Source organism: Papio anubis, chromosome 12, assembly GCF_008728515.1.
Source record: "Papio anubis isolate 15944 chromosome 12, Panubis1.0, whole genome shotgun sequence".
In the NCBI taxonomy this organism is placed as follows: domain Eukaryota; kingdom Metazoa; phylum Chordata; class Mammalia; order Primates; family Cercopithecidae; genus Papio; species Papio anubis.
The window spans coordinates 113,166,432-113,184,345 of record NC_044987.1 but is presented as its reverse complement, the minus strand read 5'-3'; the positions used below and the strand labels follow the sequence as shown (position 1 = coordinate 113,184,345).

At 55.8% G+C, this 17,914-nt stretch overlaps 2 protein-coding genes across 6 annotated transcripts in view; one reads left to right on the top strand and one right to left on the bottom strand.

The window, feature by feature from the left end:
* Window positions 1-7,027: 7,027 nt before the first annotated feature.
* C12H11orf95 (chromosome 12 C11orf95 homolog) lies at window positions 7,028-16,926 on the top strand. The gene is made up of 5 exons (XM_003909646.5): window positions 7,028-7,163; window positions 9,350-9,847; window positions 10,387-10,773; window positions 11,041-11,598; window positions 11,800-16,926. The coding sequence occupies exons 1-5, from the start codon at window positions 7,028-7,030 to the stop codon at window positions 12,246-12,248; spliced, it is 2,028 nt and encodes a 675-aa protein (XP_003909695.2). The 3' UTR covers window positions 12,249-16,926.
* RTN3 (reticulon 3) overlaps window positions 15,688-17,914 on the bottom strand; it is a 72,051-nt gene continuing 69,824 nt past the window's right edge. For 2 of the 5 annotated variants that reach the window (XM_009185795.3, XM_009185794.3), the window contains one exon: window positions 15,688-17,429. In XM_009185795.3, coding sequence (XP_009184059.1) covers window positions 17,384-17,429 — 46 coding nt within the window. In that variant the 3' untranslated portion in view covers window positions 15,688-17,383. The remainder of the gene's footprint in view (window positions 17,430-17,914) is intronic. The other 3 variants (XM_009185791.2, XM_031653656.1, XM_009185792.4) reach the window with 3 other exon arrangements.

Sequence of the window (17,914 nt, the reverse complement as noted above, 5' to 3'; positions counted from 1 at the left end):
AAAACAAACAAACAAACAAAAAACAGCTGGGCATGGTGGTGCGTGCGTGTATTCTCACTACTAAGGAGGCTGAGGGGTGAGGATCGCTTTCTTCCAGGAGGTTGAGGCTGTAGTGAGCTATGATTGTGCCACTGTACTCCAGCCTGGGTAACAGAGGAAGACCCTGTCTCAAAAAAAGAAAACAATACAAAAATTAAAAGAAAGGAAGGAAGAATTCTTCATCAGACAGAGAAGCTCTTCAAGGGGAAGGAGGGAATCTGAAATCAGAGTGGGAGAGCTAGAGTTTTTACCTGTGAGTCGACCTTGGTGGCAATATCTACAACAGGTGTTCAGTAAGCAACCGTTGGATAAAAGAATGAATGAATAAATGAACTTGCTTGAGAATACACTGTGTGGTGTGGGGGAAGTGAGGAAAATTCCAGATTTATAAGAATGGAGTGATACCATTTACTTAAAGCTTAAAAACATGAGTCTGGGCACAGTGGCTCACTCCTGTAATCCCAGCACTTTGGGAGGCTGAGGTGGGTGGATCACCTGAGGTCAGGAGTTCAAGACCAGCCTGACCAACGTGGTAAAACCCCGTCTCTAGTAAAAATACAAAAATTAGCTGGGTGTGGTAGTGGGTGCCTGTAATCCCAGCTACTCAGGCTGCTGAGGCAGGAAAACCGCTTGTACCCTGGAGGCAAAGGTTGCAGTGAGCCAAGATCGTGCCACTGCACTCCAGCCTGGCCAACAAGAGTGAAACTCAGTCTCAAAAACCAAAACACAAACAAACAAAAAAACACGAGTCATTGATTTATATTGTTTCTGGATATGCGGGCAGTGAAAGTGTCAGAGCCTGGATGGCAATGATAAGCAGTGGCTTCAGGAAGGGTTAACTTGGGGAACAAGCACCATGACGGCATGTGGAGGGGGAGCTTGTACCGTCTCCGTAATATTTTATTTCTTAAAAAGTGTTAGGCAGCAAACATGTCAAAATGGATACTGTATAACATATTTTTAAATGTAGGTTTGAAATGGTTTATCATTTTTTTTTTTTTTTTTTTTTTTTGAGGCGGAGTCTCGCTCTGTCACCCAGGCTAGAGTGCAGTGGCCAGATCTCGGCTCACTGCAAGCTCCGCCTCCCGGGTTCACGCCATTCTCCTGCCTCAGCCTCCCGAGTAGCTGGGACTACAGGCACCTGCCACCTCACCCGGCTAGTTTTTTGTAATTTTTAGTAGAGACGGGGTTTCACCGTGTTAGCCAGGATGGTCTCGATCTCCTGACCTCGTGATCCACCCGTCTCGGCCTCCCAAAGTGCTGGGATTACAGGCTTGAGCCACCGCGCCCGGCCAATGGTTTATCATTTTAAAAACTGTTTTGAAGTGTCAGGGATTTGGAGATGGGCTCTGGGTTAACTCTTCTCTTCACCAGTTGCTAGCTGTGTTTTGGACAAGTTGCTTTTTTTCTCATCTGTGACTGGTCGTCTGGGATATCACATCCTAGTCACCTGTACTGAACACTCAAGTTAACACTGGGAAACATTGCCAGCTTTCTCTTTTCCCAAAACAAAAACTTTATTGGCTGCTTTAGTTTCAAATTTAAGCATCTGGGGGTTAAAATTCCACACCTGGCCGGGCGCAATGGCTCACGGCTGTAATCCCAGCACTTTGGGAGGCTGAGGTGGGCAGATCACCTGAAGTCAGGAGTTTGAGACCAGCCTGGCCAACATGGTGAAACCCTGTCTCTACTAAAAATACAAAAATTAGCTGGGTGTGGTAGCGGGCGCCTGTAATCCCAGCTACTCGGGAAGCTGAGGCAGGAGAATCACTTGAACCCGGGATGTGGAGGTTGCAGTGAACCATTGCACTCCAGCCTGGGTGACGAGCAAAACTCCATCTCAAATAAATAAATAAAATAAAATTCCACACCCTCTTCCCTCAACACACATTCAAAGCCCAAGGTTTTGGCTTAGACCTGGATATAATCTTTTTTTTTTTTTTTTTTAGACGGAGTCTCACTCTGTCGCCCAGGCTGGAGTGCAGTGGCGTGATCTCGGCTCACTGCAAGCTCTGCCTCCCAGGTTCACGCCATTCTCCTGCCTCAGCCTCCCGAGTAGCTGGGACTACAGGCGCCCGCCACCACGCCCGGCTAATTTTTTGTATTTTTTGTAGAGACGGGGTTTCACCGAGTTAGCCAGGATGGTCTCGATCTCCTGATCTTGTGATCCGCCCACCTCAGCCTCCCAAAGTTCTGGGATTACAGGCGTGAGCCACTGTGCCCGGCCAGATATAATCTTTAAGTTTGAAATTCCTTTGGGATTTTACAAGGGATGATTTAATTTACAATCTACATAGAAAGTTCCTTAACATTACAGCCTGTATGACTGATCTTAGTTTTTTGAAAGAGTTTGAGGCCGGGCGCGGTGGCTCACGCCTGTAATCCCAGCACTTTGGGAGGCCGAGACGGGTGGATCACGAGGTCAGGAGATCGAGACCATCCTGGCTAACCCGGTGAAACCCCGCCTCTACTAAAAAAAATACAAAAAACTAGCCCGGCGAGGTGGCGGGCGCCTGTAGTCCCAGCTACTCCGGAGGCTGAGGCAGGAGAATGGCGTAAACCTGGGAGGCGGAGCTTGCAGTGAGCTGAGATCCGGCCACTGCACTCCAACCTGGGCGACAGAGCGAGACTCCGTTTCAAAAAAAAAAAAAAAAAAAAAAGAAAGAGTTTGGGTCTGCACTCTGGAGAATATTGAGGACTACTTTTAGAACCAGCATTTGTTTTTTTAGTTCTGAGACATCCTGAAAAGTAGAATCCAGAATTTGTCACAAATTTGGGTCTAGGGAGGTTAATGTTTTACCTCCTTAAAAACTATCCTTTGGGAACACAATTCACAGTTCCTCCGTTTTTGTTGTCAATGGCCCTTCCTTTAATGGGACCTGTCCAAGGAGCCACTGAAGCACTAGGAGAAGGTTGCGCCCCTGGGAGACACTGGCCCTTGCAGGCTGGGACCAACAACCTCAGAAGTCCTAGGGCTGGCCGGAGACAGCAGATAGGGGACTAAGTAGAATCCGAGTTAGACAATGGAAGAGGGAAGGTGTAAAAATCAGGAGTTCTGGGTTTGAAATGGGCTCCAAAGTTCTCAGGTTGTGACCTCATTTTGTTTTCTTTCTCTCTTTTTTTTTTTCTTTTGAGATGGCGTTTCACTCTTGTCGCCCAGGCTGGAGTGCAATGGCACAATCGCAGCTCACTGCAACCTCCACCTCCTGGGTTCAAGCTATTCTCCTGCCTCAGCCTCCCGAGGAGCTGGGATTACAGGCCCGCGCCACCACGCCCAGCTAATTTTTGTATTTTTAGTAGAGATGGGGTTTCACCATGTTAGTCAGGCTGGTCTCGAACTCCCAACCTCAGGTGAGCCACCCACCTCAGCCTCCCAAAGTGTTGTAATAGGCGTGAGCCACCTCGCCTGACCTGTAACCTCATTTTCTATCTCCAAATCTATTTTTCTTTTTATAGCCCCGTCCTCTCAATCCAGTTACTTGGGAGTTAGCAGGCCCTTTCCCAGATCATCACATTCAAGCAGGCCCATGTCCTGTAATTCTATCTTCTTGATATGCTCAAGCTAGAACCACTACTACCCCTCAACATTCCCCAACCCCTGCCCCGGGCATAAGCAACTTTTAGGTATATCACTTAGGTAAGAAATAGCCCCTTGGTGAGAAGAGGTATCCTTTTTCCTGGCTCTGCTGGTATTCATCCTCCAGTTGCCTCCCCTTCCTCCTCCTCCTTCCCCTCCTCCTCCTCCTTTCCCTCCTCTTCCTCCTCCTCACTCAGCTGGTATTCATCCTCCAGTTGCCACCGCCTCCTCTTCCTCCTCAATGCAGTGAAGTTTACACCATGATGTGCTGTGGCCCTGCTCAATCTTTTGCCTCCTCTCCATCGGCCCTGGGGCTGCTGCCCTGACTTGGGTCTTTGTTGCTGTCCCTCTCCGCAGCGTTCTCCCAGCTGCCTCCATAATTGTCCACAATTCTGAGCATTGCCAGTGCCTTCAGGACAAACTCAGACTCTCCACATGGCACCTAAGGCTCTAGTCCCTGCCAATTTCTATTTCCTCTTCTGCCTTTCCCACCTGAAACCCTCCTTCACCCGGAGTTTCCCCAGCCCCTGCCAGGAAACCCTTGTTCCCTTTCTCCTCCTGGTCTGTCTAGTTTTGCTTTTGCCCTCCTTAGGAAGTCTTCTCCGCTTGGGGGACCCTTCCCGGGGCTTCCTTCTCCCTTGGTGCTTATCACCCTCGACTGCAGTCAGGGCTGGGGACCCAGGGCACCGGAGGCACTGGTGCAGAGTGCAAGGTACTTTTAGGCTTTTAGGGGCTCCTGAAAATGTTTTATTTTAAAGTTAGATGAAAAAAAATGTAAGAGTCAAAGAAAGTGTGCTTTTTTCTCAATCAAAAAAATAAATGCATAGGGTCCATGAAAATATACTGAACTATTTAAAATTTTTTTAAAATAGAGGAAGATACTTCATGAAGACAAAAGCACCTAAGGCCTGAGAAAGTGAGAATGTGACCCTGACTGACTGCCATTGGTTTCCCCTTCCCCCAGTGGGGTTGGGGGGGTACCCCCCTGCATTATGTGATTAAGTCTCTGCACCCCCAGCCCCGTTCTCATCACTTAGGACTGCTTTCTGAACAAGAAAAGAAGTGCATAAATAAATGAATGGCCTTGCGCAAGGCTCTTGACTCTGTCTCGATTTCTTCATCCCGACAACGAAGTTCCAGCTTCACGGGGCCGCTGCGGGGTTCAAGTAGTGAGTGGGAAACTTTCAGAATTGCCGAGGGTGCAGCCATTCCTGAGGTGCAGAATGTGGGTGGGAAGGGGAGGGCAGAGGTTGTTGAAGGTGGCTCCAGGTGGCTTCGATACCTTTCTTTTGGTAAGAAAATTACCCTCTTTATACATGCAGACCACTGGAACGACAGACACCAGAGTCTCACAGGGGCTGGCCCTCAGCATTGGTTCCCTGTGGGGCGAGCAACTAAACTAGAATAAAGTACAAGGGCTCTCGGTCCCAGAAGAACAGGCTTCTTTCATTTTAGGACATTAGGCTCTTTTAGCTTCTTTTCCTTTCTTTCCTTTTTTTTTTTTTTTTAACCATACTACTTAGAAGAGTGTGAAGCCCAGGTCTCTGTCTCACTTCCCCTTTGTGTTCCCGGGCCTGGCACAGGTGAGGGACATAATGAATTAAGGAATCTCCCATCTCAGGGTCCTGCGTGGCACCCATCAGCATCAGGGCCTCTGACCCCAAGTGGGTGAGAGTCAGTGCAACCCCCTCCGCCCCCGCCTGCCTGAGCGCAGGGCCTGCCGCGAAGAGAGCAGAGTTGTGAAACGGAGACTCAGTTTAGCCAAGGTGGAGTCTCAAGCACGTCAACATGGGGGCTGAGGAAGAGATGGGACATTTCCGCGGCGACAGAGCCCAGAGGCACTTAAGAAATCTTAGTTTTTGTCCCCTCCTCAGAAACACATCGGGGACAGGTTTCCTGTGTTCCAAGTAATTTAATTGCCATGGCTCCCGAAAGGCTGGAGCGGTTTCCTTTTCAGAGGCTGTGGGTGCCTCTGAAAAGGAAAGTCACAGGCAGTATCAGTCTTGCCCATCTTCTTCGCTGCTGTGTGTCCAGCGTCTGAAAGCATGAGGGCACACAGTAGGCGGTGAGGAGCGGACGAACTGCCATCGGCGACCGCTGGGTACCTCCCCAGTGCAGGGAACAAAACCCGCCTCCAGACAAGAAGACCCTGCAGGCCTCCCGCACCCTGTAATTTGGATGTCCAGGAATCGCCTTTGTTGTGGGCGCCCAACCTCAGGCAAAGCGAGCACCTGCTCCTCCCGCCGGTCCTCGCAGGAGGACCCCAGGCTGCTGCGCTCCGGCTGCCTCTCACACTCCCTGCGCTCCGCTTCTCGGGAGCTGGGAGCCCGGGGGCGCCCCGGGACCTGCAGCCAGGGTCCGCCCAGCGCTTCCCAGCCGTGGTAACGCGCCTCCCCAGATGTCCGACACCCCGCCCGGGGCCAGCATTCTTCGCTTCCTAGGGCCGGGACAGGGGTCTGGGGCTGCGTCAGGGGCTCGTCAGGCACCCCCAGGCCTGCGGGGGCAGGATCCTGAGTCACCGCCGCGCACGCCCTCTCCTCCCGGCTTCTATCCTGGGGCCACCTCCGCCCCGCAGGGCCGGGACCCGGCGCAGCCGGCTCTCCGCGGGTATGCTGTGCGCCCCTCTCCCCAGCCCGAGTCACTGCGGCCGCCGCCCCCACCCCTGGCTGGCTCGGGGGAGCCTCGCCTGTCCGCCCCTCCCATGAGAAGCTCGAGCTCTCAGCGCTCCCGGGCGGCTCCCGCGGGAGGGGGCGCGGCCGCCCCCACGGCTCCACCCTCTCGGCGGGGCCGCAGCCATCTGGGGCCCCTGCCAGTAGCGGCCGCTCCGGGGCCCGCACCGAGCTCGCGACCCGCTTGCGCGGCGGGAGGCAGCCCCGGGCGGGGACCCCGGCCTCCCCAGCGGGCGCTCCCGGCGCTGAGATACCCCGAGGGGGCGGTGGCCGCGAGCCGAGCCCGGGTGGAAGCGCGTCGCAGGGGACGCGGGCACCCCTCGCCACCTCGGTGACCCTTCGGGAGCCGGGACCGGAGCCCCGGAGGCGGCGGTGCGGGCCCGCGGGGGCGGCGAGGTCCGTGCCCCTAGCGTCCGGACCCGGCACAGGCTGCTGAGCCTCGGCTGGGCTCGTCGCCTCCCGCCTTTCCCCCCAGCCCCCCGCGAGCTGGCAGGAGGAAATAGCGCGCGGCCCTGCACCCCACCACCCAGGAGCTCTGGGGAGCCCCAGGGCCCCAGAATCCCCACCCCGGTCCAGCCCGCGCCGCCGAGCAAGCAGCCTGCCGTCCGTGCGGCCGGTGGCTGCCCTGCGCATGCGCCCCGCGCCCCGGGGCCTCCCGCGCAGCGAGCGCCTGGCGTTAGCCGCCGCCAGCCCCGCGGCCCCGAGCCCCGCCGCCCCGGGGCCCCGCTCCGCAGCGCAGCGCATGGAGCCCGGCGGGGACCACCGGAGCCGGGAGCAGCGGCGGCGGCAGCGGCCCTGGCCAGTGGCCTCGGCACGGGGCCGACGGCTGCCGCCCGCCGGATCGAGCGGCAGCGCGGAGCCGGAAGAAGACGAAGGCGGTAAGAGCTGGGGCCGGCGGCCCGGGCGGGGGCCCCGGCGTGGGGGAGGGGAGGGCTGCGGCTCGGGGCCCCTCTCCGCCGCCGAACAAAGCGGGGGACGCGGGCAGGGCGGCCGGGGGCGCCACCTGGTGGGCGCGGAGGCATGGTGGCTGGCGTGGGAGCCCCCCGCCCAGCTACCGGGGTCGGCCCGCGGGGCTTGGGCGGCTCGCCTCCCCCTTAAAGGGCCCCGCGGCCGCCCGCAGCGCCCCGCCTTGGGGGCCAGGCCCGAGGGGCCCCACTGGGCAGGGCGCCACGGAGCGAGGCTTGTGGACTTGCGGCCCCCGCCCCTTTCTCTTTCAGACTCCCAGGTTGTCTCCCTAATCGGGCTGTCTCTTAAAAGTCCATCCAGACCCTGGGTCCCCTTCGGGGGCTTTTCCCCAGCGGAGCTGAGCTCAGCTCCGAACTCTGCTGTTGTAAATCGGGCTGCTCCTCTCGTCTCGTGGCCTTGTGAGAGACATGCACCCTTTTTCTTTTCTCCCACGTTCTCCCTAGGAAAGTGCATCGCTTGCGCCCGGGGGGCTCACACCATCTTTTCCCACCGCGGGCAGTTTTTAAAGCGATGGGTTCGCCCACAAAGGCAGACAGACACCCCTCCTGCCCGTGCATTCTCCCTTCCCTTCTTTTCAGAATTTTTTTTGCCCTAATTTGTCAGCTCTAGCGGAACCAGCCAGTTTTCCTCTTTCGCTCTCAAAGGAGACTGTTTACTCATTTCCCGGCTGCAGGGTCACGCCTTAAGACCCTTGAAGGTTTCCTTCAGGCCAGGGAGACTCAGCCCGAATCTCCAGGCTCCCCTCCCGGTCTCTCCCCTCCCAGAAACGCCCCATCCCCTTTTGTTTTTAAAGAACCTCGGCTCCTCCCCCTTTTTCGGCTCTTAAAGGGCCAATCCACCTTAGGCCAGCCTGGATCCAGCGCTGGAAGAAGGATGCTTAGAGACCAGCCAGCTAGCCAGTGTCTTTGCAGACAAAGAAGCCCAGGCCCAGAGGGTGGACATGACCTATCAAAGGTCACAGAGCAAGTTACCAGTGAAGCCAGGACTTGAACCCAAGCCTATGACTCCAAAGCCAGTAGTTTCTATGGATCTACTTAAATAAAAACTAAAATAAAAAAAACTTCCACAAGGGTGACAGGAGCCCTTTCTGATCCTGTCTTTTGTTTTCCCAACCCTGTGATTCTCCACTGGGAGAATGACCAGAACCTGCTTGTGTGCCCAGGAGACCATTTTTCTAAATCAAGAGGGGTGGGAACTGTAGGGAGGGTAGGGGACTGCTCTGGGTGGGTGTCTGACACAGGGAACGCCATTGGGTTAGTGGGGCCTCTCCAGTGCCCGCCCTTCTGACTGCTGGGCAGTGACCAGCTCCCTGCCAGAGCAGCAAATAAAGCCCCAGAAAGACTTAATGGGCTTCAGTGGATGGTGGCCACTCCCTGCCGCAGTGTCATTAGTTGCCACTCTGGTGGCCCTCCTCCTATCCCTTTTCAGGGTCATTGGCTCCTCCAGAATCTGGAGAAGTTTTGGTCTCAGAAACTCCTTTCCCTGGAGATGTTGGCAGCTTTGTCTTAGGGATCCCTCCCATCTGGGGGCCTAGATTTGGGGAACTGACAAGGCCTAGCCCATCCCCAAAATGGGACTCTCAGGAGGCTGTATTTGAAGCATTACTGGAAAAAGGGAGAAGACTTGTGGGTGGGGCCCTCCTGGCGGGGGCCCCAGGCGGGTGGGTCCCGTATGCAGCCCTGGCTGCAGACAGATGCCCCCTTTGTTTGTCTGGCCCCACTGCCTGCTCTGCTCCGGCTGGAACCGCCCTGGCCTGCTGCTCTCCCGGCTTTCTCCCTACAGCTCTTGTCCAGAAAGGGCACCTTACAGAGCTGGCTGGCTCCTTGGCCCTCACCTTATTTTTTAAAAAGTCAGAGCTAGTTCCATAGTGCCCTGCGTCCTTTTGTTCTTGATCTCCTCTTAAAGGGTCCTTGCCCTTTGTAAAGGGCTAATGTTTTGGCTCCCCGCTTCTCCTACATCCCTTTTATTGCTGTTGCCATCCCTTTCCTGCCCCGGAATACCCCCTCCCCCAGCTCCCTCTCTCAGGGCTCACCATTGAAGTCCTCGCTTCTTTCCCTGGAAATCAGAGATTGAAAAACTCTCTCCCTTTCCCCTTCAGGGCAAGATCTTCAGCTGGAAGGGGGTGCCTTGGGGTCCTGGGGGAGTGCCCCCCTGCCCTCCTCCAGGGCCAGGGGACCAACATCTTCAGGCAGGAAATATTCAGACCACTGTGAGGCCCGGGCTTCAAGGCCTGGAAAAAGCCGAATCCCTGGCCGTGACCACCGGCGCTACTACCACGACCACTGGCGGCTGGAGTACCTGATGGACTTCAACCCTGCCCGGCACGGCATGGTGTGCATGGTGTGCGGCAGCTCCCTGGCCACCCTCAAGCTCAGCACCATCAAGCGCCACATCCGCCAAAAGCACCCCTACTCCTTGCACTGGAGTCCCCGGGAGAAGGAAGTCATCAGCAACAGCTGGGATGCACACCTGGGGCTGGGGGCCTGCGGAGAGGCCGAGGGCCTGGGGGTCCAGGGGGCTGAGGAGGAGGAGGAGGAGGAAGAAGAGGACGAGGAGGAGGGGGCCGGTGTCCCCGCTTGCCCGCCCAAGGGCCCAGGTAACGCAAATGCAGATTCTGTAGAGGCGGGGGCCTGGGTGGCCAGTGGGGTGCAGTGGGTCAGCCGCTCTGCCGAGGAGCTGGTGTTCTTGAGCAAGTCACTGCTCCTTCTCTGGGTGGGGTCTGTTTATCGCCCTTATTATACAAAGGTGGGGGAAGGACAGTGGGGTGAGAGGGTCTCCGATGTCCATGACAGCTTGGATATTCTGTGGTTTTTGAATATCAAGGAGAGAGGTTGGGCGACAGGCCGTTGAAAGGCTTGGAGCAGGGAGGCCTGGCTGGGGTGGGTGAGGGAAGGGGAGGGTGCTGGAGAGGTGTGGCTGACGGTGAAGGCCAGGGACAGGGCTAAATTCCACTCTGGGGGAAGTGTGGGTGGTGCTTGAAGTGCGAGCAGAGGAGGGTTTAGGGAGGTGGAGTTAGGAGTTCAGGGGAGAGGAAGAGAAGGGCAAAGGTTAGGCCTGGGGCCCAAGTGAGAGAGTGGCTGTAGTGGGGTGCTCTGTGGGGCCAGCGTCTCAGTTCCTTCCCTCCAACCCTTTCAGGCAAAGCCCCAGCTGGTGGGGGCTGCCGGCGCCAGCGGCGAGGGGGCCCAGTGGCACCCCGGGCTCGGCGTCTGCGCCTCTCAGCCTCCCGGAGGGCCGGGGGCAGCAGGGGGCTGGGGGCCCGGCGCCTGGAGAGGAGGCTGAAGGAGTCCCTGCAGAACTGGTTCCGGGCCGAGTGTCTCATGGACTATGACCCGCGGGGGAACCGGCTGGTGTGCATGGCCTGTGGTCGGGCACTGCCCAGCCTGCACCTGGACGACATCCGTGCCCACGTGCTGGAGGTGCACCCCGGCTCCCTGGGGCTCAGCGGCCCCCAGCGCAGTGCCCTGCTGCAGGCCTGGGGGGGCCAGCCTGAGGCGCTGTCTGAGCTCACCCAGTCCCCACCAGGTGCGAGGCCCATCCCAGGCTGAGACCCCCTCATATTGGGGCTCTGAAGTGGGGTCTGGCCAAAACTGGGAGGCAGGGACTTAGGGCTGAGGGCTGAAGGCCAGGAGCTGGCGCTCCACACACATACACTCACTCCGCCCCCAGACACAGACAGACTGGGGCCTTTAGCTTGGGGCTGGGGTGAGGAGCCAGGATGGACCCCTCTGCGTGAGCAAGGGCAACCCAGCCAGCAGGCTGAGCCCCTCTTCCTCACCCCTTCCCCAACAGGCGATGACCTCGCCCCCCAGGACCTGACCGGAAAGAGCCGGGACTCGGCCTCCGCTGCTGGAGCCCCCACCTCTCAGGATCTCAGCCCCCCAGACGTAAAGGAAGAGGCTGGCTGGGTCCCTGAGAGGCCCGGGCCCGCAGAGGAGGAGGAGGAGCTGGAGGAGGGCGAGGGCCAGAGGGCGGGGGTCCCGGGCCGGTCGCCGCGGGGCCGCGCCCACCGCCGCCACTCCCAGGAGCGCTGGCGGCTGGAGTACCTCATGGAGCTGGACGGCGGCCGGCGCGGCCTGGTGTGCGGGGTGTGCGGGGGCGCGCTGGCCTCGCTCAAGATGAGCACCATCGAGCGCCACATCCGCCGGCGCCACCCGGGCTCCACGCGCCTCGGCGGGCCCGTCCAGGCCCTCATCGCCCGGGAGTGGAGCGAGAAGGCCGCCCACCTGCTGGCCCTGGGGCTGCCCCGCCCCGAGTCCCCCCGGGGCCCCGCCGCCCCGGACACAGCCGCAGTCTCCGAGGAGGGGGGAGGGGACGAGGAGGAGGAGCCAGAGGAGGAGGAGGAGTGGGGTGAGCGGTGGGGCCAGAGCAGGCGGAGAGGGAGAGCCGGGCAGGGCCCCGGGCAGGCAGGGAGCGAGGGTCGGGCGCTGTTGGGGAAGAAGGGACTGGAGGATGGGATAGAAGGGCAAAGGCGGGGTGACCGGAGATGAGACGCGGGGCCCGGCCTGTTGTCCCCCGCCGTCGCCAATGCGGCCCTTTGTCCCTCCCTAGGCGACGTTCCGCTGTCTCCTGGGGCTCCCTTGGAACGGCCCGCCGAAGAAGAGGAGGACGAAGAGGACGGCCAGGATCCCGGGGGACTCGCCTTGCCGCCGCCGCCTCCCCCGCCGCCGCCCCCGCCCCGCAGCCGGGAGCAGCGGCGGAACTACCAGCCGCGCTGGCGGGGCGAGTACCTGATGGACTACGACGGCAGCCGGCGCGGCCTGGTGTGCATGGTGTGCGGGGGCGCGCTGGCCACCCTCAAGGTGAGCACCATCAAGCGCCACATCCTGCAGGTGCACCCCTTCTCCATGGACTTCACGCCCGAGGAGCGCCAGACTATCCTGGAGGCCTACGAGGAGGCGGCGCTGCGCTGCTACGGCCACGAGGGCTTCGGGCCGCCCGCCCCGGCGCCGCGCGACGGCGGCGCGGACCTCAAGTCTGGCGCCGTGTGTCGGGCGTAGCGGCCTAGCGGGCCCACGGGTCGGTTGGGGTCGGGTCGCATCGGGCCCTCCTCGCCCTGTGCTCGCCCGGACCTCCCACTTGGCACATCCTCGCGCCAGGTGTTAGAGCTTCCCGCGGCCGCGCCCCCCGCTGGCCGGGCCGGGCGGAGACTGGGGATCGGGTGGGGCCACCGGCGTTCGCGCGGTGCCGCTTGGGTCCCTGAGCCAGTCGGTACGCTGCGGGAATGCGCACTCTCCCATCGGCCCGGAGCCCTGCCCTCCCCGCGCAGGGCCCACGTTTTCCGAGAATCCAAAGCGGCCTCCAAGTGTTAGCGCCGAGCGCTCCCGGCCGCACCCCGCGAGGGAATCCTCCGCAGGCCGGGACTGGGGGCGCCGTCATTCAGTATTGGGGCTACGCAGGCTCTGGCCCTGGCCCTGGCTGGGGGCCCAGTTCTCTGCAGCCTTGCACGCCGGCAGGCACGGCTCCCGGCTCGGGGGCTGCTGGCTGCCCTTCCCTAATTGGGATTCTCGGTCTCTCGGAGGCCCCGGCTGCGGACTGGGGCTTCCAGCGGGAGGCTGGGCCGCGGGGCTCGGGAGCTTTCCCGGGCTGGCAAGGCGCATTGGACCAAGGGCGGGGCGATGCGCCCGGGGCCCGGGCCGGACCAGCTGCGCCTACCTCCGGGGCAGGCTCAGTGGGAACCGTGCGCCTGGCGGCTCCACCCTTCTCCCGGGCCGCTGCCACGCCCTCCAGGACATCTTGTAAAGGGATTAGCACTTTTTTCCTTTGCTCCTCTTGCCCCGAGGGCCCTTGCTTACCCCTAAACTCAGAGTCGGGCGCCACCAGGTCCGGGGGAGCCCGGGGCACAGGCGGTCCCGGCAGTCAGCCTTCGATTCCCGCTCCATCCCCATCCCCCTTTGTCCGCGGTGGATGCGGCGCCGGTTCTCAACCCGCAGGGCCTGGGGCGGGGCCTCGGTCTCTTTTCCCCGTGGCAGCCCCAGGCCCTGTGGGGCAGGGAAGGGGCCCCGCAATCTCCCAGGCAGGTCCGAGAGGGATGTGTAGATTCATTCTCCCGTGGAGAACAGGTGGCCCCGAGATCAGGCCCTTTTTTGCTCTTTGTATTTTATTTTGAAACTGTATTTAATGCTTTTATATAAAAGGGGGAGGGGCGGGGACAGAGGACCCAGTCACCCTTATGTGCAAATGTCTTATTTATTATGCGTGTATCAGAGATAAGCTGTGAGAGGTGGTGGAGGGAGGACCTGAAGGAAGGAGGAGCGAGGGCAGAGGCGGGGACGGGAGGACCCCAACTAGCTGTGCTGATGTTACTCTTGCTGGGAGACTCCGGGCCCTACTGTCTGCTCTTCACAAAGCCAGGCTGCTGCAGGGACAGTTCCCTCGGTCCTAAAGTCGGGGCGGGGAGGCTAGTGGGTGGAACTTGAGGGTTAGGTCTGGAGGAAGAGATGCCCTGGCAGCGGGGGCCAGCCCCTGCTTCGGGGTGGGAAAGCAAAGGGCAAAGAGGAGGTCCCTCCTCTCACTCCTGACCCCCAGGCCAGAACCCAAGGTTCAAGTGCCTCAGGCCCAGTCCCCTTGACTCTTCCTGTTTGGGAGATGGATTTTATACCACGGATTTTATAGCATTTTTATATAATTCAAGATTGTCAGAATTGGAAAGGGCCCTGAGATCACTAGTACCACCTTCCTTCCCTTCACAGATAGGTAAATTGGAGCCCAGGAACCCAGATGGTCATACAGCCAGGTAGGCACAGTAGAAGAACCAGAATGAAAATTCTAGCTCCCGACTCAGTGTTCTTTACCCGATACCAGGCTGCTTCCCAATTCACTGGTTATTAAAATTTGTCAGGCCTGCCGAAGGATTGACATGCTGGGCACTGCAGGCCACCACAGTGGATATGTGACTCCTAAAGGTGTCAAAGCCCTGCACACTGCTTTGGGATGAGCACGCTGAGCTCTGCAGGGCCTCAGCTGGAAGGCGCCGTGGGCTCGGCCTTCCTCTCCCCAGCAGAACTCGAGGCAGGGCGGCTGCCACCGGGCCCAAGGCCTCCTCGGCAGGGGGCTTTGTGCTCTTTGTTGTGGAGGCCACCAGGGATTCAGGAAGATCCTGAATGGGTTGTCAGTTGACTGAAAAGTAAATTCCCTCCAGGGTTTTGGGGACAGTATTAAAAGCTTGAGAACGGAGATTATGGATGGCACCAGGCTGTGCACTGCCATTCTTTTACTTTCCTTCATGTATTTTTTCAGATCGAGTATTAACACCCTCAATATTACTCTGCCTGCTCAAAAACAGTAGGTAAATTGGGGCAACCAATTTATAATCACTCAAGCCCACTGCCAAAGTTCAGATAAGCCAGGGCGGAGGAGTTAGAGGTTTTCCCCCCTCCACAGGCAGGGAGAGGCCTCAGGAGGAGAGTGGACATGTTTACTGAGACAGCCCCAAACACACCAGCTCAAAGTGTGTCTCAGAGCAGCAGCATCACCTTAGGAATCTGCCAGAAGTAAAAATTCTTGGGCCATACCCTAGGGTTACTGAATCAGAAACTTGGTTGGGGCCTAGCAGTCTGTTTTCATGAGCCCTTCACTGATCTTAATGCAGCTGAAGTGCTGGGCACCCGTGATGGGGAAGGGCTGCGGTCGTGATTCCAGTGATTTCTGCTTTGTTGGAAGTTACGGCCTCACAGGTTAGAGGCTGCAAGTTGAGTTGGCCTTCTTGCCTAGGTGTGCCTCCTTGCCTTGGGATTCTGACATGAACAGGTGAAGTCTCCATGATTTTTTTTTTGTTGTTAATGGTATGCTTGCTATTATGGCCAATATGTAAATGTTACTCTGAATACATATTTATATACCATGTTACTTAGTGACATTATTCAGACATTTGTATGCGTATTTGTGAAGTTGTTTGCATCAGTCATTTAAAGAATATTTCAGCCTAAGTTTTCTAAGAGGTATGTTGAATACATTTTTAAAAGCCAGCTTAAGGGTCACAGCAGCCTTAGTTTAGGAGAAGAGCTAATCACAGGTGACCACTCAAGTTCTTTCAATGAAGACCTGATGATGTATTTAGTTCCCATTTTCCATGGTGATTGACTCAATTTAAGTGCATTGTGGCTATATGTAATTTACAGGCTGCTTTACGTTGCAGGTGGGGAAATCTCCTAGGCTGGTGTGAGGCCGATCTGGGATAAAAGACCCCCTGACCCCTCCTCATTCTTCTAAGGTCACCACCTCTTAGAGGGTCTCTTATTTTCTTTCAGCGATCAAATGCACAGTTATGCTCTACAACTAAATTCTGCAGTCTTGGGAATCCTTACGATTATCAACTATTAGTCACTTTTTAAAGCCCCCAAAGTGGAGTGAGGATAGGGGGAGTGGAAGCAGTGTTTGGTTCTTACTTTACCCAAACTGTGTATAAAGAATAAAGTTAGCAGAATGATGCCACAGTCATTGTGTTTTTTTTTTTTTATTAATACCACATCAATTTGCAATTTTACAGGAACCAAGATTCAAGCTCCTTAGGTGCTACTGTATTTATGTTGCACGCACAGACACGTACACAGAGTTTCATTAGTAATTTTTCATCTATAGGTTTTTCTTAAAAAAAAAAAATCCTGTGTGGCACAAAGATCTCTTCAATTATCTAAACACAGCAGCAACAAAAGAAAAACTGGATGTGGCGCTTCCACTGCAGACGGTCTTTTGGAGGGGAAGCCCAAAAAGACAATCACTGACTTCCTGGGAGGGCAGAGGATATGGATGGAGAATGCACTTCCTACTAGGACATGAAACCAGTTAAAACACTCAAAAGGGGCTAAGAAAATAAGACGGAGTAAGGCAAGGGTACCTTTTACTCATCCAAATTCCTAACTAATTTTCCCAAAACGTGGAAAGACAATTTCCTTCCACTACTTTTTGCAGCTGCCGTACTTTGGGACTATCAAATATCATAGTCCTTTAAACTCACCAGTGCATATTCCCTCTGAACGATCATGACTGTGAGTGAGAACCTGAAGGAACTCACAGATGATTTTTCTTTCAAGTTCGCTGAATTTTCATGTTGAAGGTGAAGAAAAAAACTTACCCTCAAATGGGAATCGGAGATTTGAATCTCGGGAAAAGATCAAGAAAAAAAGGCTTTCTGTATTTCACCTCTTGAGAATGTTCCCCCCACATACTGAGATAGGATCACAATAACTCAATAACTGAGGAGCCCACATGCAGGTTATTTTTTTCTCTAACAAGTTTACAGCAGTGTACAGCAGTTACAGACATTTATTTTATCATAAGAAAAGTACAACCATATTTATTAAACTTAAGGTGAGGTGGGCAGGGGAGAGGGAGGAAAGCACATTCAGGAATGAGTTCTCAAACTAATGCTCAGAACTGGTGTCCAGTGACATAGAAACCACTTTCCCAAATGGCAGAGTCTTTCCTTCCCTGGGGATAGTGGCAGAGGGAGTGGCGGCCACCGCAGCATTCCCATTGACTCCCTCTCAGTCCCACTTTCCATTTCTATTCTTTTTTATCAGATGGCATTCTTGGAATCAGGAATTATCACTATCACCTATAAGTTATTCATCAAGTTGAAAGTTAAATCATTAAAGAAAAGGAATACCAGGAGTAGCTGCTCACATTGTGGGGCAGGAAGATAGGATTTGAGGGCTGCCAAAAAAAAAAAAAAAAAAACCAAGGAAGATATCACACTCCTGTTCCCAAATAATTTTTTCATAAGTTAATCATACTTCTTAAGGGTAAAACTATAATGGATAGCTGAGTAAGACTAGTGCTGAAAACTGGATAGAAGGATCCAGAGGTGTTCTATCTTTCATTTTCTCTTCTACCTCCAATCTTTCCCCTTTCAAGCTACAGGTAAAGGCTCCACCACCATTAAGGTATTGACTTATCCTATGAATTTGATTCTTTATTCTTCTGAGTTCTAAGATAGTTCTTTTTCAGTCCATCAATTTTTGTGCTTGATATTGAGGGTTAAAGGGAAAGGATGGGAGAAAACACCAAATTAAAAAAAAAAGCTTGGAATGCAGGCTCAAGCTGACACTGAGTATGTTCCTTCATAGTACAAGTAACGACATTATAACTATTAAATGGTGTTTTAGTAACTGTTGCATTTCTGGTTTCCATGTAGTTATTCTGCCTTTTTTTTGGCGATTCCGGGGAGTTTTGCTTGGATCCTATTGAGAAAAGGAGGGGAAAAAGAAAGAAAGTGAAAACATAAGCATTTGATCTAGGTTTTTATTTTAACTGTGATGCTAGAGGACAGTCCTGGACTTGCATAAGCAATGTGAAACGCATTCTCCCCGCTGGGCGCAGTGGCTCACGCCTGTAATCCTAGCACTTTGGGAAGCTGAGGCTGGCAGATCACGAGGTCAGAAGTTGCAGACTAGCCTGGCCAATATGGTGAAACCCGTCTCTACTAAAAAATGCAAAAATTAGCTGGGCGCATTGGTATGTACCTGTAATCCTAGCTACTCCGGAGGCTGAGGCAGGTGAATCCAGGAGAATCGCTTGAACCCAGGAGGCGGAGGTCGCAGCGAGCAGAGATCGTGCCACTGCACTCCAGCCTGGGTGACAGCTAGACTCCGTCTCAAAAAAAAAAAAAAAAGCCGGGGTGGTGGCTGGCTCACGCCTGTAATCTCAGCACTTTAGGAGGCTGAGG

What these genes read in the sequence shown, in the direction of transcription:
- C12H11orf95 (XM_003909646.5), top strand. Translation starts at nt 7,028, where the DNA reads ATGGAGCCCGGCGGGGACCACCGGAGCCGGGAGCAGCGGCGGCGGCAG. An exon ending in GCTCACCCAGTCCCCACCAG is followed by an intron (nt 10,774 to 11,040) that starts GTGCGAGGCCCA and finishes CTTCCCCAACAG; the next exon opens with GCGATGACCTCGCCCCCCAG. An exon ending in AGAGGAGGAGGAGGAGTGGG is followed by an intron (nt 11,599 to 11,799) that starts GTGAGCGGTGGG and finishes GTCCCTCCCTAG; the next exon opens with GCGACGTTCCGCTGTCTCCT.